Genomic DNA, 21,200 nt, shown 5'->3' with positions numbered 1-21,200 from the left:
CACCCGATCCCGTTAGACGCCTCTTACGACAAGCATGGGTTACTGAAGGTTCATTCTAACCCGGACCTTCACGGGTTTGTAGTCAGGTACATTACAAAGATAAATTTGGGTAAACACATTTGACAAGCAAGATGAGTTTATACTGAAACCTCCCACTTTTGATATTTTGAAACTTTGACAAACAAGTGTTGTTCTCACTGTGAACATGATTTCATTCAATAAAAATGACATAAGTATTTGGTAGTTACTTTATGTCACATGGTGCACATGTTCTGAGAATGTCTCTGCATATTCCAGGTGCGCTGTTCTTATCTGTTTTATCATTGACATACCTTGAAACATTTGTCTGTGCATGTAATAACATTTCATTGGCGGCGGTAAAACTTTAACACTGATTATATTTGTATGTCACAATAACTTTTGCCTTTCAGTTTACATAGTGCATAATTGTTTTATATCAATTACGTGTAAAAGTATGAGTACACGAGAGGATCTTGTTTATCGCCGCGTGTAGACATAGTCACGCCATTTGAACATGATTTAACGTGACATGATTAAAATATGGAACTCACAGCAAATTGTGGTACCTTAAACGACTTGACCTTTCTTCATGCCCCTTGGGAAGGCTGTAGCCACATTTCTGTCAGTGTGTTGTTCAATGTAGAACTAGACTCTGCGCATGACGGATATTGGTCGTGTTTAACAACAAAGCTGAGTTTTTGAATATGCATTGTTATAACTCTACATGGCATTAGTTATCGATCGCCTGGTGTCATCACTGATTTTTACATTTTCACGTCTCCTTCGCTATTTCCATCAAATGGAATCAGTTTTCGAGGATAGCAAATATCTGATTTTCTTTTGCGTTGACGGTTTCTGTTATATATTTAAGGAATCAGTGTTTGTCACTATTTAATACCGTTGATGAGATTTGAACATATGAACACATCCCATAATTCATAACAATCGCCCTCTTAAATAATTCTAAAATCTAAATTGTTTTTTAGGGGACCTGCTTACTTCACGCCAGTTTAGAACGGATGAACTAAAAGATAACAGATTGAGGTCACACCGGCGTATATAAAATATAATTTAGGCACAATCACCACAGACATTCCAGATGGAACCAATGGTGAGGATAATTTAAACCATTTCTTTATGCGTTTCTACTGACATTATACTGGAGAACCATCCAAACTGACAGATGGTAATATGTCAGATTTCAAGCTCTGAGGCTAGTCAGCCAAAATTAGATTCAATAACCTGCAGTTGCTGATTGGTTTGCGAGCAAAAAGCAAAATAGCGGTAAAAAGATGTATGAATGGATCACTGAAAGTCAATTATGAACAGGGTGCTCGGGAAACGGGTGAGCATGACCTGGCTTACTGATTAACAAAGCTTTCTTATGTAGGAAGAGCGCACAAAGTATTCTTATTCTGCCTTATGTTTGATAGCAGCCGGAAACAATGATCTGCGTATCGTTAAACATTTCTAATTGTTTTGTTTCAGATGTGGTCCGTCATCACACTGTGCGCTTCGCTGCTCTGTTATGTGGCAGCAGGTAAGTCGTTGCTATAGTTTAATGAAGATAAGTGACCCTTTTCGGCACACGGGATATCGACCAGGACCCAGTTCCCCACAATACTGACTTGGACCCCGATCCACAAAGTCTTGACCTGGACCCAGTTCCACAAAGTATTGACCTGGACCCCGTTCCACAAAGTATTGACCTGGACCAAGTTCCACAAAGTATTGACCTGGACCCCGTTCCACAAAGTATTGACCTGGACCCAGTTCCACAAAGTATTGACCAGGACCCAGTTCACCACAGTGTTGACCTGGACCCAGTTCGAAAAAGTATTGACCAGGAACCAGTTCAACAACGTATTGACCTGGATCCAGTTCCACAAAGTATTGACCTAGATCCAGTTCCACAAAGTATTGACCAGGACCCAGTTCACCACAGTGTTGACCAGGACCCAGTTCCATAAAGTATTGACCAGGACCCAGTTCCACAAAGTATTGACAATATTATATAGCGTTGACTACAGTTATATCCATCTTAACTACTGCCTCACTGTTGTGATATTCAAGTGGTTGTCCTCGTTACCACGCAGGTTGTTAGAAGAGAAGCGGGACGGTTACGGACTGGAACTTTGAATGTTTGTCCATTCCACCACTCCAATGACGTTATCAATTTGTATTTCAGAGCAACTTGAACTGATTGATACGCCAGTGAGCTTCTCAGAAGCCGAGAAGGAATGTGTTGCGAAAGGTGGCCATCTTGCATCCATCCACGACCGAAACCATAACGACAGACTGAAGGACAAATGCAGAGGTTCTGGTAAGTTTAATATCTTGTTGCATGGTTGTATACATATGAGTCACTTCTATGAGTTGCATTCCAGCAATCAAACCGACTTCAATTTGAGTAATAGAGGTTGGTATATATTACCATAAAATTATTAAATTGGATCATTGAAAATCAACGATGACAATAAGTGTTCGAGAAAAGGGAAAGCATGTTCTGCCCTACTCAGACAAAAGAAGTTTGACATCACGAACCAGCATTTGTTTGGCATACATTTGTGTAAACGCTTTGTCAGCAATATTATCACCGCATCATACAGGGTTGTATGTAATGATAGTCTCGGTTATGAAGCTCGGGGATGATACATGGACATCTTCTCACACTCGAGTTACAAGGACAAAAGTCATTGTAACTGCATGGTCCACACCCGGCTACCATTGGTCAGTGGATTGCCTGTTCGTGACTGAATTCTATAGGTGCAATAATGCTGAATGCAGCGTTAAGAGTCCAACCATCAAACAAATCCATACTTTGCTATTATAACATACCAGGTACTCAGCACAACTGCTGGATTGGTCTGAAGAATGATGGACAAGGCTGGAAGTGGACCGATGGCACCACAGTGGACTACACATTCTGGCATGCCGGTAACCAATTTACTTCTCCAAGATATCATATCTTTGAGTGACGTTTTAAAAGCAGAATTAATGAAGACAGGGTTTACTGATTGATTTCAATGTATATATTCTTCTCAAAGCACGCAAAGGAACCGGCATCCACTAAGTCGTATTGAAAGAATAAGGTATCGAGTGTTAAAATTCTATCACGACATGTCTCTTATTATGGAAGGAAAGTCTTAACGTGATGTAGACCGTAGGTGTTTACAAACATAAGGAACCAAGAATTCTATTCAGTACAAATATGGTATTCGAGCCACGATCATCAGCTTCTGGCACACTGAGAGGCGCATGTCTGTACACACGGTCGAGCCATCCCCGGAAACATCATCAGGGTTTTTTTTCTGTTTGAGGGGCACAATCCTGTGATTAGCTGTTCTCTCAATTTCAGGAAATCCCACTACCGAGGCCGGGGCAGTATGTGCTGCCCTCATTCGCCAATACAGCGACCGTGGCGAGTGGATATCAGAACAATGTGACGCCCCCGACACAAAAGCAGTGGCAATCTGTTCTATTGGTGGAAGCCAGAACCCCAACACAGGACACACCAGCCAGCCAGTCACATCACAACCACTGACGCCAAACCCAGGGACGTCAAAACCTGTAACCATGGCAGTAACTGATATAGGGAAGGTTGCAGCTCGAAGTACGTGAGGACGTGAGATGATTGAAACTTCTATAATCCAGACATTTAACTAATGTCTTTTTTTAATATATTGATGTACATTTTACCTGTATCATTTTTGTCCAAGATGGATATGGTGCATGTAAATGATATTTGTTTTGGTCTTACGCTTTCCTTGAAGAAAACTATATCACCGGGATTGATTTTGAAGGAAAGCCCCAGGTGATGCAGTTCTTAGACGTTTGCCACTGAAGTGGAGACGTGAAACCCATCAGCATGGCTGATTTAACGAATCGTTAAACATTACCAAGTCCAGTTTGAGATTTACACTTAATGTTTTGTTTTTGGGAACGCCTGGGGCCTTGTGGAGTCATTGTCGACTTAGACAAACGTGCCCCACCTATGCATTTCAGATTTATTTCACATAAAGAGTGTCATCGTTATTAATTATTCAGTTCTCTGTTGTTTTAAAGACGATATACTCAAGGGGTCAGTCAACCTTTCATACACATTTTGTTTCATTGATGTTGTAGTCTCGTGACATCAAAACTAGGAATCATATGATGTGACGAACAGATGCCAACAATACAAGGTTAACACAGTGAACCTAAATTTACAGTGACGTCATTTACATTAGAAATTCGCCTTCACTGACACACATATTTTGTTCCAAGATGGAGGCCGTTTAAAGATTCAAGGAACGCACTTTGAAAAAGATGGACAGCGTGTATTTTTGTCTGGCGTTAATCTGGCTTGGATAGCGTACGGGTACGACTTCGGGGACGGACAATACCAAAAAAGACGTGCCCGGTTCGAAAACTATCTCAAGCTTGTGAGCGACAACGGTGGAAACTCAATCAGTGAGCAATTATTTCTTGTTTGTTTTAGGTGTATGTCCTAAACGCCATCATTTCATTTTCATTACCTAGCATGAAAATCACACATAAGGTAGTATATCGAAATTATCACACCAAATAATACAAGCTTTGAGCAATACTTGTCATGCCTCACTGTAAAGTTCAGTTGTTGATGAAAGAATCATATATTCTAGGAGTGTGGGTTCACATCGAGGGCGCCACATCACCCCACTTCGACAGCAATGGAAACGTTTTGAGTCTCGATCAAAAGGGAACATTCCTGAGTGACATGCATGAGTTCCTGGAGTCGGCCAGAAAGTACAACGTCCTCGTCTTCTTCTGTCTTTGGAATGCTGCTGTCAAACAGAATCACGCCAATATGGACGGACTAATAAAGGGTACACTCTCAATGTTGGCTCTTCGGATGTCCTTCTGCTAGCCAAGTTTCGAAATACAATGTGACTTTCGTTTCCATTGCCATACAGGCCGATAAACACGGATCCCAACCTTCAGAGTTGATAACCCAGCATGGTACAGAATAATCAACCATCATGTTATATCTTTATGCTTCAAAATATACTTAATCTTCTTTTTAATTCCTATTTTCATCAGACATGACCAAGCTACAGAGTTACCTCGACAATGCCCTGATCCCATGGGTGAAGGCGGTGAAGGACGAACCTGCCATGGGAGGCTGGGACATCATTAACGAGATGGAAGGGGAGATGAAGAAGAACATGGCCAGTACAGACCCGTGTTACGACACTACCATACTTGCCCACAAAGGAACCGGTTGGGCAGGCCAGCTTTACTCGCCACAAGAGTTTCAAAGGTTAGTGAAACTAGATATTTTGAACATATGATCTTGCTCAGCATCCCAAATATAACATATGTTGTATTGTTCAGTCTTGTCTATATATATGTCATCTTGGAAATGAGATTAAATTTCACACATATTTTCAGGTATGCCTGTTAAAGTCTCTGAACATCTTGGACACGAATGAAGCACCAACCTTGCAAGTTTACTATGATGTCATCGTGATTTGTCCAGGACGTTCATACTTTGTTTTCAGTATGCTCCCAGGACAGCCATATTTAACACTTAATTTGCTTAAAACAAATGACATTGGTACCTCGGTGGTATTAAGCAGAGGTCAATGTTTGTTTGCTGCTTTTGAAGGCTGATCCTCAATACACCTTCACTTTTAAAAAACGCTTGGCCTCTTATGATCTGAATCTTCTGATGGCATTTAGATGTGATACACATCAAGGGGGAAATTTTATGGAAGTCAAATTCTGTAATATGAGGAAGTATATTCATATTCCTTCATCAGGTAAAGGAACGCTAGGGAACAGGTAACTATATATGTACAAATGAAAACAAAAAAAATGATAAGATAAGCACTGATAGGTAATGGACAAAGGGGGGCTGAAACAATTGGACTTTTGCACAACAGTCATACTTCATAATTAGGATATTGGTTTTATATGTTTCTACAAAATCACTAAATTCTCCATTGTATAACTGAATTTGTTCTGGTCCATTGATCACTTGATTGTCTGGTTTGTTCTCACTCTGTTGCTGCATGGCAAGACTCATGCAATACGTATGTACTTCTTTTAGAAATGATGGTGTTTATGGTAGGATCGGACATGCGTACCCCTTTTCACTAACACCAGTTGTTATCAATAATTTCTACTGGCCCATTCATGCAATTTTCAGAGGGGTTTTGCCCATCAAAATCGAATTTGTTTCTGAAGGCGTCCACACTAGTTATTCTTTTGTATTGACGCTTTCTATATGCATTTGTCTTACGATGATAGCTAATGGTTTATTGCATTGATATTCAAATGTTTAAAACATTTCTATTGCACAAATCTTTTTTTAAACAACAACCAAACACACCCCACATGCTTATGATATAGTAATCGTACCAAGATCTGTGCATGTAGCAGTGATAGTCAGTGGACCAAAGTTCTATTGATTAACTCAATGAGGGGAAACAGTTTATTGTATCTTGGTGTGCTGCAGGAAATGTGGAATGTCATAGTCGTCAGTGTGCTGCATGGTCAGTGCTTAGAAATGGCACTGGTACGCTGCTCTGAAAAATAAGAACTTGAAATCCATCAAGTCAGTACTGGCTCCATTTTGGTGACTGAAGTTATCCGTGTCACCAATCTGTGAACGCCCACAGTACTAAAATGTTTTGCATTTGTCTGAAATTCCATAATATCAAACACTTGGTTTTGCCGTTACAGATTCATTAACCGTCAGATAGCAGCTATTAAATCAGCAGATCCAGAAGCTCTTGTGACTGTCGGCTCTGGTTCTGACATGAGTAACAAGCTGGGTAGCCAGAACTACTACAGCGATACCTGCCTCATCAAATCAGGCGGCCAAAGAATGGTAAGTGGGTGTCTCAATACGAACTCACTGTTGTTAGTGTTTAGGATGGACTGCAGTGTAGAGGAGGGTCCACCAGGATGTCTAATAGCAATAAGTTGTAATTATGAACCATTGGAAAGTCCATCTTGTTATTTGCATACTGTCGTCTATAGTACATCTCTAAGATTGTTTTGTTATTCTGAAGATGATCTTCCTGTCACTTGCAGAGTGATACTGACATGTTCAATGTGCTTTTTTAATTCTCGATTTTCCTTTTCAGGGGACGCTAAGTTTCTACTCTGTTCATTCGTATGACTGGCAGGGCAAGTTCCCCTCCGACTCGCCTTTTCTGGTAAAATGGAACACTGGGTTAAGGGACCAATATAATATTTTTATTCCCCGGATTTGTCTTAGACAGAATATGTTTTTATGTCACCGTGTTTAGACATATATATTCTTCTGTGAAATGAGGAGTTTCTTTCCCTTTCCAAATAGATATGGGAAGTCCAGCGTATATTTCCCTCACCGTAATCCCTGAAGCATGCTTTCTTTTATATGATCGGTCAAGAGTGGATAAAGTTTTTTAAGAAAATAAAGACAATATATTCTATAATTATTGCCCATTCTTATATGAATGTTATATACACACCATGAAGACAAGATATATGTCATTCCATATCCGTTATCGGTTCGGACGTTAAATCACCTGTAATAATGTCTCGCAGTGTTATCTATTACGACCAAATCCCCCTCCCATGTTTCCGTGACATGGTTAAATCATAAAGTACAGAAAGCGTACGCTTCGACAGTCGGTCAATATCAAAATGGCAATGTCATACAATTGTAACCGAGATGAAATTTGGTCTAGCTTAAAAACTCAACCTTCGGCAAATAATGTTGGATCTAAAACAAGTCGGTAGAGAAGTCCACGATAAACAAAGCTAACTGACTCAGCCAATAGATCTAGTCTGAAATCACAAATATCCAGAGATAGTCTTTTTCCGAATAAGGCAAAGCAAATGAGCAATAAATTCAGTCTGAACTGAAGCAGGAGGATGTTAAGCATTGAATCCTATTCTGGTTACACGGGACAGGAGATGAGGCGTCGGGAAGCTGAGAGGGTCGAGAGTCTTGTTTTTGCGACCCATGGTATATTTCCTGTTGTACAAATACAAATAATATCAAAACTGATGTCAAAGGTATCTCTTGTATTTCTCGTCCGTTGCTGAATGAATACTGACAGCTAATACAATTCCCCAAATAAGGTACCCATTCACAGAATCACAATTCTTTGTCCATATAATTCTCAGCACTCGGCGTCTGAATATGGGGCGGACCGACCAATCATCATCGGAGAGTTCAGCCAGGTCAAAGGGGCTGGGATGAAGATAGAAGACATGTTCCAGTGGGCATATGATAAAGGGTATGCCGGAGCATGGAGCTGGCAGGCTCTGGCTACTGGAGGTGGATCTGACACCATCGATACCCAGACGAAGGCTCTCCTCTACATGAGGAACAAAGACGATCAGAGCAAAGGGGGTTTGGTCGCAATAAAGTTGTAATTGCTTTTGGAGTTTGTTGATATGTGATACTGCAACATATGGATTGACCATCACGACCATATCATGCTGGTGGGAGTTTTGTTGGTATGGTACATTTTACAAAGACGATTTGTGCCCTGAATTCCAGCATGGTGAAATGCTCAAGTTTCATACAGTTTCACCGATAAAATAGTGATTCTATAGAAGCTTACGGATCCAGTATAAACGTGGAATTAAAGGTAGAATTATACCCTGAATGTCACAACCACTTGGTACACTACGAATCGATCATGAAATAAGTATGTTCTGTTAGGCTGGCGACACTATTTGCTTTGCATTAACAGGAGAAGTCAATAAATAACATGACCAAGGCGCACATTGCTACAAATGTCGGTTATATTCGTGTTGTAACTAACCTGATACAATGTTCAGGACAGACCAGGAAGACATCAGACAGACCAAGAATAGGCAGACCTAAGGTAAACTACATCCAATGGGGACAGGCACATGCGTACTTTGCATCACCTGAATCGATTCCTGAAATTGACGTCATCAGTTACAAATACCTTGGGGCATATGATTAGAGTTGCTAGGCGACTCAAGACTCAAGGAATTTGGGCTCATAGACCTTACAGAGGACAGTTATTGACTGTGCAGCATATATCATATCATATTCTGATATGAAACTATGGTAAGGTTTCTTTTTGATTTAGTTAATAATAGTTAACACAAGTTGGCAGCCCCACAAATGTGCATCAAGTAAAACTGTCAATGTATCGGCACATCCACCTACAGTTGTATGTATCCATGGCAACAAGCAGGAAGTAGGTTACAGGTCTCCATGATGTCCTTGACATGTATCTTTAAGGACGGTTGAGGTGTTCCTTCCACAAAATGTTCAACAGCTGGTATAACAAGTAAAAAACACATTGAGATAATTATCTGACCATGTGCTATATAAGAAACTTATCTATTTGAACCAGTCTGACCGCGCGCCGTTTCAGTGCCCAAACACATCCACACAATGACGGTAGGTGTATATATATATTGTGTAGTTGGATAAATATTTAGTCAGACTAACTGCTGTTCATATGTTTTGTCTTAAATGAATATCCGACAAAATAGTATTTTGTTAACACTGAAACAAATTAATAGCATCTATTTCTTCACAAGATATATCCCACTTGAGCAATATGGTTGAGAAATTTGGTTGAGTAAACCCTATTCCTCTCACCTCTACAAGCAGAAAACAATACCAATTTCGACAATATTTTGGCCTATATTATATATATACTACCCACATAAAGAAACTGTGCACACAGAAAATGCCTTCATAATTGGAATACAACACTGCAAAGACGAAATGATATAGACACTTTATAAGCTGAAGTATCGGACCACAAGAAAATGTCAAAAGAACATGAACAATATCCGTAACGATGACGTCAGATGTTCAAAATCGAGTAGGGGGTCACACGACGAAGTCACAAAATCAATAACGGGTATGACCACCATGTGCGTGAAGCACAGCAGTGCATCGAAGACGCATAGAGGCTACCAAATGAACATTGAAGGCCTGGGGAATGGTCTGGGGCGTGGTCACTGCTGTCTGGAACCTGTATTTGAGATGAGTCACCCGAATCCACCTGTCTTGTCTTGGCATCGTTACGTCGAGAACGCCCAGAACGTGGGTGGTCGGCGACGTCATTACTGTTTCGATAACGCCTGACCCATGCAGATATCGTGTTACGATGGCATTGGAAATGTGCTGCCACCTGTTGTTGGCTCATTCCTGCTCGAACCATTCCAATGGCTTCATGACGTTGAGCAGATGTTAATCTTGGCATGATGTGCATGTGACTTCTCATGTGGATTTGTGAACTTTTGAATGACCAAAGATCAAGCTTTCGACAGTGACATCAATTTCTGAGTTTCACATGTTGTGTGCAGCTGTACGGGCTGCACGTGCAGTAACACATTGCAAGGCCATAGGCCACTGTCAATGATGTCACGTCGCCTGGCACGTGCATGAGCGTTTGATTGTCTCCAATACTTGCTATGTTCACAAATGTATTTATGTATAAATACGCTGTGTGCCTATATTTATATTTTCTGTGTGCACAGTTTTTTTATGTGGCCAGTATATATTGGGGCATATGCACTCACTTTAGCTTCCTATTGATGCAAGAAAAGATTTATTATCCCTTACGACTTGGCTGAAATCGATAATTGAAACTTAGAGGCGAACAGCTTCCAAACAGAGAACACTTATGAAATGTCAACAACTGGTCCGTACACCGAAAACTGTCGCACGCGGTGTTATTGGTGTTTGCCGGTTTCAGTCACAATTTGTGCGTAGAATATTCCTAATTACAAAGAGCGCTCCAAGGGACATAAGTCTCTGGGGTTCGCTGAAATAATGTTCGGCCGGTAGAGGGCGCGAGAGTCGATTAAATGCCACATTGCATTAATCCATTCGAACTTTTTAATTGAATATTGTAATCTAAATGCGTAATTTTTAAAATTAATTAAAATAAATTTGTATATGGTAGCTTCCGTGAGGGCTGATAGTATTATTGAGAGAAATGCATAATGTATTTTTAGAGAAGTGTGGTGTAGTGCCTTTAAGAACATAAATATCGATATATAAAGTATATTTGAATGATCATTATATACATATACATATATTTTAAGTACATTAATCTATATTCATAGGAACTATTTTTTCCTCCGCAGCCGCAGCTCAACACGTGTGCTGTATTACTACTTGCTGTATTTGTAAACTCTTATGGTAGGTGAAGACATGCTGGAGAACGATTAATCTCTCTTCTCTTAATTTGTAACATAAAACATCTTATTAATCAATTTACTACCTTAATCAATTTGTAGATGTACCTACTCTATAAAAGTTTCAATGTTGAATTTCTCATCAACTATTTACCATTTGATACATATGGAGTCTAACTGATAACTTATTCTCAGAAATCGGTTGTCTACCTTTCCAACGCGAGATATTGCTGATATGGATGCCTGTTTCAGACACGACCGTGGGACTTGTTAACAGAACGCGTGCGACTGGGTTCACTGTTGCAGCAAGAAGTTTGTATTTAAAGAGATGACATAATTTTTTGTCTGATTTAATAAGTTTTTCAAACATCGGAATTTGTGGAGAAAATGTTGCTTCACGATCAACGGTATTTGTTACTGAGTTATGATCCTTCATATCCACAAACACATCAATAAGGTTGTCCCTTTTTTTCCTCTGATTCCCATCTCCCCAAACCTCTGAATTTTCGTACCTGATTTTCCCCTTAACGTTGCGGGAATGTATGCCCGTATGAGTTATAAAATATACTCTTCCTTTGCACACTGATTAAAAAACAAGTACACTTGATCTCTCTTCTACATTTATTAACAAATTGGTGACTCGATCTACATCATAAATTAATTTCATAATGAATTACAAAGTGATCTAAATTTTGAAATTTCACAATACAAGTTACACAATTTGTAAAAAAATATTATATTTTCATTAATTTGTATTTTTTTTTCGCCCGTCCGCTATTTTGCTGGTTGAGGCAGGAGATCAAGATTACAATACATTAAATACCTTTATAATCTGTATCTTGAAAAATCAGTGATGTTAGAGGGTGGTTATTGTGATGTTACCCATGTACAATTACCATTGCTCAAAAGCCACTTTGCCAAACAAAACGTCTACATATAAACTTTACCTATCCAATAAAATCACATATTACCACTATGTTTCAAGCGATATCTATGGTTAAAAATTGCTTTGAACTAAATTATCAGTGACTTTAGTTCCTTCAGAAATTCGTCTACTTGGGTTGTTGTTTAACGCCGCACTCAGCAATATTCCAGCTATATGGCGGCGGTCTGTAAATAGAATCTGGACCAGACAATCGATCAACAGCATGAGCATCGATCTACGCAATTGAGAGACGATGACATGTGTCCACGAGGTCAGCGAGCCTGATCACCCAATCCCGTAAGTCGCCTCTTACGACATACATTGGTTACTGAAGATGAATTCTAATCCGGATCTTCACGGGTCGGGTGTTGAGTACAAACACACATGTTTTGTTCATAGATGGAGGCCGTTTGAAGATTCAAGGAAAGCACTTTGTAAAAGACGGACAGCGTGTATTTTTGTCAGGCGTTAATCTGGCTTGGATAGCGTACGGATACGACTTCGGGGACGGCCAATACCAGCAAAGACGTGATAGGTTCGAACACTATCTCAAGCTTGTGAGCGACAACGGTGGAAACTCAATTAGTGAGCATTAAGTTCTAGTTTGTCTTTATCTGGACGTCCTCAAACGCCATCGTCTCATTTTTGTAGAGTTACCTGTCCGAGAAGACACACAAAAGTAAGCGTGCCATTTAAAAAAACTACATTATCACACCAAATAATAGAAACTTTGAGCAATATTTTCATACCTCACTGTGAAGTTTTACTGTTGCTGGAAAGATTAATTTATTCTAGGAGTGTGGGTTCACATCGAGGGCGCCACATCACCCCACTTCGACACCAAGGGAAACGTTGTAGGTCTTGATCATAAAGGAACATTCCTGAGTGACATGCATGAGTTCCTGGAGTCGGCCAGAAAGTACAACGTCCTCGTCTTCTTCTGTCTTTGGAATGCTGCTGTCAAACAGAATCACGCCAATATGGACGGACTAATAAAGGGTACACTCACAATGTTGGCTCTTCGGATGTCCTTCTGCTAGCCACGTTTCGAAATACAATGTGACTTTCGATTCCATTGCCATACAGGCCGATAAACACGGATCCCTTAAAGTTTTGATGTATCTGTTGCACTCGATGAAAATGTCTATACCTAATCTGTGAATGTGGATGGATCCTCACCTTCAGAGTTGATAACCCAGCATGGTACAGAACAAACAACCATCATGTCATATCTTTGTGTTTTAAAATATACTTAATCTTCTTTTTAATTCCTATTTTCATCAGACATGACTAAGCTACAGAGTTACCTCGACAATGCCCTGATCCCGTGGGTGAAGGCGGTGAAGGACAAACCTGCCATGGGAGGCTGGGACATCATTAACGAGATGGAAGGGGAGATGAAGAAGAACATGGCCAGTACAGACCCGTGTTACGACACGACCATACTTGCCCACTCAGGAACCGGTTGGGCAGGCCAGCTTTACTCGCCACAAGAGTTTCAAAGGTTAGTGGAGCTAAATATTTTGAACATAAGATCTTGTTCAGTTATATGAATTTACTGAACATCCAAAATATAACATATGTTGTATTGTTCAGTCTTATCAATATATATGTCGTCTTCTAATTTGACACATATTTTCAGGTAGGCCTGTTAATGTCTCCGGACATCTTAGAAATCTATCGACGAATGATGTGTTTTTCGTTTGCTGTGATGGCATCCTGATTCGTCCAGGATGTTCCTATTTTGTTTTCAGTATCCTGCCATTGTTGACAACCCATTTATGACACTGATATGATTAATGTCACAAAATAAATGACATTTGTACCTAGGTGGTATGCAGCAGAGCTCAGTGTTTGTTTGCTGCATTTTGAATGCTGATCCTCAACACACCTTCACTTATAAAAGCACTTTGTCTCTTCTGATCAGTCTTCGGATGGCATGTAGATGATAATAATAATAATGAGAATATTTATAACGCACCTTTTCCACGCTAGATATCCTGCTCAAGGACCATTATAACCCCGGATAACGAATGCTGCCTATTAGGCGCTATCTAGAGTGAGAGAGTGAGTTAAGATTTAACGTCACATCGGCAATATCTCAGTCATATCGTGATGAAAACAATTTATAGATGAAAAAGTGAAAACATTTTGAAGATTAAAACCTGTCGACGATGGACAGAAAAAATACCAGAGAATCACAGATATGAATATAAAGCTAGCAAGCAAAGCTACAAATTTCCAATTAAAGAAGACAATACAGTATAAAACACGGGCTACAGATCGCCAACGACCGCTATCTAGAAGGCTAATAGTCTCACTCACACACTACTTTGAAAACTAAAGAGCCTACAATTCATAGAGTCAGTACTGGTTCCAGCTATAGCACTGGTGACTGAAATGAACTGTTTCTCCAATCTGTAAACATCCACCGCACCAGATACATCTTTATGTATTTGTCTAAATGACATTTTTGTCATTGCAGATTTATTAACCGTCAGATAGCAGCTATTAAATCAGCAGACCCAGGAGCTCTTGTGACTGTCGGCTCTGGTTCTGACATGAGTAACAAGCTGGGTAGCCAAAACTACTACAGCGATAACTGCCTCATCAAATCAGGCGGCCAAAGAATGGTAAGTGGGTGTCTCAATACGAACTCACTGTTCGAGTGTCTTCTACAGTACATTTCTGAGGTTGTTTAGTTGTTCTGAAGATAATCTTGATATCACTGGCAGAGCGATACGGACGTATTTAATCTGTTTGTTTATTCAAATTTACATATGAGTGTCTTCTACGGTACATATCTACGGTTGTTTAGTTGTTCTGAAGATGATCTTGATATCACTGGCAGAGCGATACGGACCTATTTAATCTGATTGTTTATTCACAATTTTCTTTACAGGGAACGATGAGCTTCTACGCTGTTCATAGCTATGACTGGCAGGGCAAGTTCGCCTCCGACTCACCATTTCTGGTAAATGGGAACAATGGGTTAATGGGTCGATGAGTTAATATTGTTAGGCTCTAGATTTGTCTAACACAAATTGTTTTCAGTTTTCAGTTCAAGACATGGGTTTTGGCTATACATGGTTATATAGACAATTATATGGACAGGATATATGTCATTCGTTATCCACCATTGTGTCCTCTGTACGGTCGTTAATCCTTACACAATTACCTGCTATAATGCCTCGCGGTGTTATTCAGTAAGGCTATATTCGTTTTCCCCTCTCACTTATGCTTCGTTGCCATAGTCATAACATTAAGCACAGAAAGCACACACTTCAACAATCGGTCAATATCAAAATGGAAATGTCATTCAATTATAACTGAAAATTCTACCTTTAGTAAATATTGATGGATCTGAAGCCAGGTCGGTAGATAAGCCCATGGTAAACACAGCTTATCATCTAAGTGGTTCAGCCAATAGATTCAATCTGAAAACACATATGTCCAGAGATAGTTCTGAAGAAATGTGGAAATAATGAGTAATAAATTCATGAACTAAATAATCGAGATGTATTGAGTCATATTCTGCTTACACAGGACAGGAAATAAAGCGTCTGGATGCTGAGAGGGTCGAACGTTTGTCTCTATATGTGACCCATGGTTTATTCCCTGTAGTACAAATGATATCCGAGCTGATGTCAAAGGTCCCTCTTGTATTTCTCGTCCGTTGCTGTACGAATCCCGACAACAAATAAAGTATCCAAAATACGGTACCAAAACACAGATTCACTTTTCCAAGCAGAAAAATATAATTCCCAGTTGTATAATTCTCAGCACTCAGCGTCTGAATATGGGGCGGACCGACCAATCATTATCGGAGAGTTCAGCCAGGTCAAAGGGGCTGGGATGAAGATAGAAGACATGTTCCAGTGGGCATATGATAAAGGGTATGCCGGAGCATGGAGCTGGCAGGCTCTGGCTACTGGAGATGGATCTGACACCATCGATACCCAGATGAAGGCTCTCCGCTACATGAGGAACAAGAACGATCAGAGCAAAGGCGGCTTGGTGGCAATAAAGTTGTAATTGCTTTTAGAGTTTTGTTGGAATGTGATACTGTAACATATGGACTCACCATTGGATATGTTCGGGAGCTGGGGAGGGGTCGGGGTAGGGATGGGAGGGAGTTTTCTTGTCATGCACGAGGTGCCCACCTGTGTACCACTTAATCTTTATTTCGAAATGAAGCTGAAACGTATTTAATAATATCGATACAAGTTAAACAAACGGGCTTAAATTAGGTTTAAACGTTTCGAGATTTTGAAAAACATAACAAAAAAACGTTTTATTGTCAGTCCCAGTTTCATTAGTTACATTGAGGTGAAGGTTATTTGTTAAGGATGCTTTATCCACCAAGTAAAGATGGTGTGTTTTTTCATTGCCTTTGTGATATACTCATGCCAATAATGGTTGTCACCCACCTCCCCCCACCCCACCCCCCTCTCCAATTAAAAACATTGAAGGGGGTGACAACCATTATTGGCATGAGTATATGATCTGATTGATGTGAAAGTATAAATACATTCACTATCAGTGTTATAAATACACGTGTTACTATTTTGGTACGACAATTTATGTATTTTACTCATTGTTCAAAATGGACAGAAGTTCGAGGCAAATGTAAATGTCTATACGTTTCATGTCAAAGTTATCTGACATGACATTTACAGTGCACACTGTCTTCTGCTTACGTTTACTCTAGTAAAAAATGCTGTCGATACTACAATGAAACATTCAACTAATTTAAAATTTACATTACATACCAAAAGAGTAAGCATTCCTGCTATATCGGTAGCACAATTATCAGTGAAACCTAAGTGCATGTGAAGTCCTTGCATGCTGACAAACGATAGTCATGATTGGTAAAATTCTCCCATGTTCTTGCTTGAATGACTTATCCATACCTTTGAGATTAATCCTTGTCTGAAGAACCCATGGAGCTTATGAAATGTTGGAGAAGTAAACGACATATATATGCTTTCTAATATACTCAGCAGCAAAAAAACGTCAGTACGAATTCAAAATTAGATAGGCACTGTAATCAAATCATTACAGAAATGGACATAATAAGCGGATCAAAAACATTTTTTGTGTACAATATCTTGACACATCAATGAATAACTCAGCACAATTTCAAGACATTATATGAACGTGTGCAGTCCATTCAGACCCTTGACTTCAGTATCTAGTGTGACCACCACAAGAGGAAATAACTGCAGCACAGCGTCTATGCATGGAATACACCAATCGATTGATATTCTTGTTCTGCCATGTGCAGTTGATACGCAGTACCGACTCTCATCTGTGAACAGAACAGTTCTCCATTGCCTGTATCGTCAGTTTTGGTGTTGTAGGGCAAACTGTTCACGCCGATGATGAGGGGTGAGGATAGGTCCACGGTAAGGTCTACGGTAATGCAGGTTCCGCTGTTAAGACGTCGGCGTACTGTATCAGTACTGATTGGTCTTCCGTGTGTTCCAACTGTCTGGCGTGCTGTTTCGGATGCCTGCATGAAGGGATCCTGTACATGCTGTCGCACAACATGGCGGTCTTGTCTTGTGGTCACCCTTGGTCTGCCAGTACGAGGCGATCATTTGTGGTGTTGGTGGCCCGGAAACGTTGCTGCAGCCTGTAGATGGTCTGAACGCTGACCTGGAAGTGACTGGCAACAGCTTGTGCATTGTGACCAGCTTCAAGTCTTCCTAGCGCCTTGTTCCTCTGAGCTGTCTTGAGTCGAGGCATCATGCTGACGTTGTAACGTGAATGTTTCAACCAGGTTTTGGGGGTGCATTTTACAGGACTGGTCCTTGTGAACAGCACGTGCAGCATAAGCTGCATGAGAAACATGGAGAACACCGCACCATCTCCGAGATCAGGTTGCGGTTTTGAGACCATTTCCTGGGTTCCATTCTGAGTTTGGGAAGGAATGTCTTTGCTCAGGTAAAGTTGGAGATATCATCAAAAATATACAATCAAAACATTAAATGAGTTTACATTTATCCGTTTCTGCGAAGGAAAATTCCAAAGTGACGTTTCTTTTGATGCTTAGTATATTTAACTAAAGTTGTTAAAAGACTCGTAAAGAGAATCAGATGAGAAAGTAGCAGAGCACAGTCAGTACCCACCCACACATGCTTGTATACTGCTCGTCTGAATATTTTCGCCCGCAATTTGACGAAGATGCTATCATTCAAAAACTCACATATTCACATATTTGGATATTTCTCAATCAAGCCTTTTTTAGTCTAAAAAACAACTGACTGAATCTATTATAGATTGCAATATAATTATTCATGAACTTACCAATAAATTTTTGATTCTTTTGAAGCTTGCGGATATCAAGTATAAACGTGGAATTTAATGTAGAAATATACCCTGAATGTGCCTCTTGCCACACTACCGATCGATGACGAAATAAGTATGCTCGATTAGGCTGGCGGCACTGTTTGCTTTACATTAACACGAGTATTCTATAGTGATTCTGTCGGTGACCTGTATTTCTCCACACAGGTCGCTTCATCGACTCCGCTAATGCGTGTATTACTTGAGCTTAAAACATTAATGATGTTATGTTTGTATTGCCAGGGAAATATAATCTCAATCTAATCTAATCAGATACTGTGTACAGCCAACTCATGTTCTGCTGAAACTGTCAAGAACATTTTGAGCATTGGTGAACGGAGCCAAAGGAAATGCTCATACTATTTATGATCCTACACACACTCTGCTTCACGGGTAAGTCATTGTAAAGGTTGATATGCGACGATTTCGGCGATATTGGCCATATTGATGTATGACACTGAGAACTGATCGTTTGTACGCTCTGATTTCAAAGTTTACATCCAGATGACAAACTTCCAATGCACATTCCGACGTTTGTATATTTTGTTATAGAGAATATGATATTAGACAGCAGTGCGAAAGAATGACCAGTCTTGCCTATCCTGAATCCGTTTGGCGTAAATGGCAATATAAGTTTGAACATTGCATGTATGGACCGCTGAAATTCAGTTCGGATGCCAGGTGCGCGCGAGAGGGGTAGACATATCATGCCCTACATTTAGCACTTGCACACAATTTTACGAAAGCTTAATGCTGCCACGTTTGTAGCATACATTTTTTCTGCGAAAGTTCTTGCTGCTTGGATGTTTTTATCTCGTTGCTTCAACTATTTTTTCGTAGTTTCCATTATTTTCTAGCTGCGTCGATTAATTTCTCGTTGTTTCGAGTATTTTCTGGTTCCTTCAACTTACTTTAAAAAAACAACAACGACAAAATAATCGAAGCAACGACGAAATAATCGAAGTAATGAAATATAATTGAAATAACGAGTACATACTCGAAATCTCAAGTTTTGAAAGAAACTTGAAGTAACGAGACAATATTCGAAGCAAAGAGAAAGTACTCGAAGCAACGAGAAAATAATCCAAGTAACGAGAAACTATTCCCAAGCACCGACAAAATAGTCGAAGCAACGAAAACTTTCGCTGAAAAAATATTTTACGCTACAAAAGCATTAGGCTTTCGTACAATTTGTCTAAAAGGGAACTTAAACATACCAGTTTCTTGCAACATATTGCAATCTCGAAATAACACGACTGTTCATACGGTGGTGATGTCTAAATACACTTTTTTTTTTAATACATTAAAGAAATGTCTCACACAGCAATTTCAAGTACACACTTTTCTGCCATCGCATGGTATGTTATTATTATTTGAAAGTCTGCAATGTGATTTGAAGACCATAAGCATTTATTCAAATAATGCAAGAAGCAAAGATATTGATCTTTGATACGTTCATTGTGGAATAGAATCCGTCTGTAATGACACACAACCTTTCCAGGGTTATCTCACGAGCGTCCAGACAGTCACGTATTATTCCACGTGTGACCGATCGCCACATCTGCAGCCTATGGTGCTGACAAATTATGCACTGAGAGAGGTGAAGTGAAATTGGGTTTAACGTCGTGCTTGAGAATATTTCGCTCATATGACGACGTGCATGCGTGTGTATGCGGCTGCTTGTACTAGCCCAGACTGAAGCTTGTTTTTTCAGTGCTAGTCCACTGAGATATCATGTCGCAGTGAAGCATGAATACCCCACTCAGACACATTATACTGACTCCGAGCCGACCAGTCCTTGTTGTACCCATTAATGCCGAGCGTCAGGCAGGGACCCGATCAGGGATCGAACCCGCGACCTTCCGCTCTCCGGGAGGACGCTCTAACCACTACACCACGGAGGCGGTCATAAACTCTTTGTAACTCTCCCATGCTGAACCACATTGATAACAGATGTAGACGCATGATTTTCATGTAGATATGAAAAACCCCATAAATGTTCTTGGAATGGTAATATTGAGTTACAATTTTCAAAATAGAAAACATGTTAGGTTTCTTTATTCCGATTGTCGCGGAAAGAATTACTCACACCATTACTCCTTCACCAATAAAAGTTGATTTCCATGTTGCGTTTTCACAAAACATGTAGTATTGCAGCGTTAAGTGTAGAAGTTGTTTGGTTGAGTAATAATTAAGACGGTAACTGAGATTAGGACAAAACCAGAGCATCTTAAACAGTGGTCCCAACATAGAGCCTTTTGCTCTACAATCGTCAGTAAGTGCGCCCGATCTCGTGATCAGATGCCAGGATGTGGATTTCAGAATAAATCTACACAAGTTTAATCGGCAACCAAATGTTTTATCCACTATACTATACAGTACGGTTCAGAGTTATGTTGCGATAATATAACAAAGTGATACTATAATTTGTGTGTAATATTGGACCGAGTCTTCTGCACGTCTTTGCACAATATGCGATATACTATTTCTTCCCTTAGAAGGAAGACTGCTTAATGCGGACGCAATATCGAAGGAATTATCGACGGAACATTCGACACCTACAATCTTCATTGCTGATGTCATAAGATCCTTCAACTGGACATCAGTGAGCATCTTGTACGACACCTCGTCAGGTAACATCTTTAAGTGTGAAAGTGAAAATCAAAGCTTCATCTCTTGATTAAAAGGACAAGTTTGACAGAAATTGGCATGTTTAAATGTAGTGTTTTCCTGTGTCATT

At 39.9% G+C, this 21,200-nt stretch overlaps 1 protein-coding gene across 2 annotated transcripts; it reads left to right on the top strand.

Annotated features, from left to right (window-relative positions):
• Positions 1-1,033: 1,033 nt before the first annotated feature.
• On the top strand, positions 1,034-16,149 carry LOC124289461 (mannan endo-1,4-beta-mannosidase-like). Of its 2 annotated transcripts, none has more exons than XM_046726076.1 (11): positions 1,034-1,132; positions 1,510-1,561; positions 2,210-2,344; positions 2,863-2,958; positions 3,380-3,634; positions 4,288-4,473; positions 4,665-4,868; positions 5,083-5,302; positions 6,730-6,877; positions 7,137-7,208; positions 8,167-8,423. In XM_046726076.1, exons 1-11 carry the CDS (start codon positions 1,121-1,123, stop codon positions 8,416-8,418), a joined length of 1,632 nt encoding a protein of 543 aa, XP_046582032.1. In that variant the 5' UTR covers positions 1,034-1,120; the 3' UTR covers positions 8,419-8,423. The 2 variants fall into 2 exon arrangements, with proteins under 2 accessions (XP_046582032.1, XP_046582033.1); XM_046726077.1 differs by lacking the exons at positions 4,288-4,473; positions 4,665-4,868; positions 5,083-5,302; ... (1 more) ...; positions 7,137-7,208; positions 8,167-8,423 and adding exons at positions 12,509-12,694; positions 12,905-13,108; positions 13,394-13,613; ... (1 more) ...; positions 15,012-15,083; positions 15,893-16,149 and having other exon boundaries at positions 1,035-1,132.
• The last annotated feature ends 5,051 nt before the right edge of the window (positions 16,150-21,200 follow it).

This window comes from Haliotis rubra, unplaced genomic scaffold (genome assembly GCF_003918875.1).
Source record: "Haliotis rubra isolate DU_JTF1 unplaced genomic scaffold, ASM391887v1 Scf441, whole genome shotgun sequence".
Taxonomy (NCBI): Eukaryota; Metazoa; Mollusca; class Gastropoda; order Lepetellida; family Haliotidae; genus Haliotis; species Haliotis rubra.
This window is presented reverse-complemented; position numbering and strand designations above follow the sequence as displayed.

Excerpts from the sequence above, each read along its gene's own strand:
- LOC124289461 (XM_046726077.1), top strand. Across the intron at positions 2,345-2,862 it reads GGACAAATGCAGAGGTTCTG|GTACTCAGCACAACTGCTGG; the intron begins GTAAGTTTAATA and ends ATAACATACCAG. Across the intron at positions 12,695-12,904 it reads CAACGGTGGAAACTCAATTA|GAGTGTGGGTTCACATCGAG; the intron begins GTGAGCATTAAG and ends AATTTATTCTAG.